We start from the raw sequence: 2,199 nt of genomic DNA on the forward strand, positions 1-2,199 counted from the left end.
TTTGAGACAGAGAGAGACACAGCATGAACAGGGGAGGGGCAGAGAGAGAGGGAAACACAGAATCGGAAGCAGGCTCCAGGCTCTGAACCATCAGCCCAGAGCCTGACGCGGGGCTTGAACTCGCAGAGCGCGAGATCGTGACCTGAGCTGAAGTCGGTCGCTCAACCGACTGAGCCACCCAGGCGCCCCAGCATGAACCTGCTCTTTAGGTGTCTGTGGCGTAGTTTGCCTGGCTTAAGGGTTAGGAGGATGTGATAATTGCAATGGTTCTAAGAGTTTACCAATTTAGATCCATAATTTGTGTTCCAGAGGGACAGGATCGTCACTTGATTTTATAAAACATATAAGCAATGTTTGCTAAGCATGGGTAATGTATGATAGAAGGCTGCAGAGTTCCAATATAATAGGAGGGAATGCATGGCTGGAAGAAAATACAAAAGGGAGGAATAATATTTTTGTAGCCAACATTCTTATTTTAGCCTTCAAAGAACAATTTTTTTTCTCCTTTTCCCAAGATACAAAAATGGACATTTACAACATATCTTCAGGGGTGCCTGGGTGGCTCAGTCAGTTAAGCATCTGACTCTTGGTTTTGGCTCACGTCATGATCTCATGGTTTGTGAGTTTGAACCCTCTGTCAGGCTCTGTCTGGCAGCGTGGAGCCTACTTGGGATTCTCTCTCTGCCCCTCCCTTGCTTGTGCTCTCTCTTTCTTTCAAAATAAATAAATTAATTAAAAAAAAACAAACCAACAATGCATCTTCAAAACATTTCCCTTTACTGGGACACTTAGCTTTATAGAATCCAAACATTAAAAGTTTAAAAAGAAATTTCTATTTTGTGTCATTATAAGACAAAAGAGAGTAAGCCAAGGAAATCCATTTATATTTCAGGTCCTTTTCCTCCAGGAACCAGCATTGTTAAATTATTTCTATATAACGAAATCTGATCTAATTTGGTGATCCTTCTGATGTGATTTCCAAATTCATCAGATCTCAAAAGTGTGCCAACAATTTCTTTATCACTCTTCATCACACTGTGAATTCTTGATCCTATACATTTGTCCACAAGCTCTGGAGGTGGCTGCTGTGACAGGTTAGTGGTACCATCAGCCGCCATGGCTGACTTCATGGCTACACCGGAAGTCAAGAGAAGGACAGTTTTTATGTGTCAGGAGGAGTAAAATCAGCATTTTGAAAAATATATTTACCAAAGGAGCATTCTAGGTAAAGAAGACTGAGGGTTTCAGTTGCTTAACATAGGTCAGTGATACCATGTGGCTATTAACGTGATTTTGTTCATTTCATGTGTAGTGCTGAGATAGTGCTGAGATTATGGAAGGTCCGAATTATTCTGTAGCCTGCATGGTTCAAGGCATATGTGGAGTTTTTTATTTTTTGGTTCTGGGTGCTACATCCTAAAGGATAAACCTTGGCCAGGAAGGTGAGGAATATGTCAATGAGGTGCTGTAAGTTTGGCCGCCATATAATTTATTGTACAAACTGGGATGCGTTGGGAGAATGAAAGAGGTCTATTAAGAAAAATTATCCAACACTTGGAAACAAAGCAAGAGAATAATTTAATGTTCTTTTCACATCATCCTGGGGCATTATTTATCAGACCTGCCCAGGGATTATTTGAACCCCTAGAAGGGTATACCTTTTGACTTTGCTCTCTATTATTTTTTTAAAAATTAATTTATTAAATTTATTTTTAATGTTTATTCATTTTTGAGAGAGAGACAGAGCATGAATGGGGGGAAGGGCAGAGAAAGAGAGGGAGAACCAGAATCTGAAGCACGCTCCAGGCTCTGAGCTGTCAGCACAGTTCCCAATGCGGGGCTCGAACTCACAAACCACGAGATCCTGACCTGAGCCAAAATTGGACACTTATCCAACTAAGCCGCCTAGACACCCCTGCTCTCTATTATTTGATTAGGTCCTGGACACTGTGAAGTCTACAAAGGATACTTGCAGAAAAAAACAACCCCAAAGTTTATTATTCAGTTCCAGTTAGGATTAACTAGTTTTAGATCTCAACTAGCAAACTTATTCTAACACCTTTTTTCTAGTTCCTCTATCATGTTATTTGTTTCCTCCTTAATGAATAATTTGAATAAGGTATTTAATGCACATCCATTCTGTATTAGTTTGAATGTCATATTTTAACTTAGTGAACTTCGTATTTTGAGAGGCGTAGT

General features: G+C 40.1%; 1 protein-coding gene across 1 annotated transcript; it reads right to left on the reverse strand.

Annotated features, from left to right (window-relative positions):
• Positions 1–881: 881 nt before the first annotated feature.
• LOC125935394 (U6 snRNA-associated Sm-like protein LSm5) lies at positions 882–1,118 on the reverse strand. Its single transcript, XM_049649048.1, has one exon. It carries the CDS (start codon positions 1,116–1,118, stop codon positions 882–884), a length of 237 nt encoding a protein of 78 aa, XP_049505005.1.
• Positions 1,119–2,199: the final 1,081 nt, after the last annotated feature.

The sequence above is a fragment of the Panthera uncia genome (assembly GCF_023721935.1).
Source record: "Panthera uncia isolate 11264 chromosome A1 unlocalized genomic scaffold, Puncia_PCG_1.0 HiC_scaffold_17, whole genome shotgun sequence".
Classification (NCBI taxonomy): domain Eukaryota; kingdom Metazoa; phylum Chordata; class Mammalia; order Carnivora; family Felidae; genus Panthera; species Panthera uncia.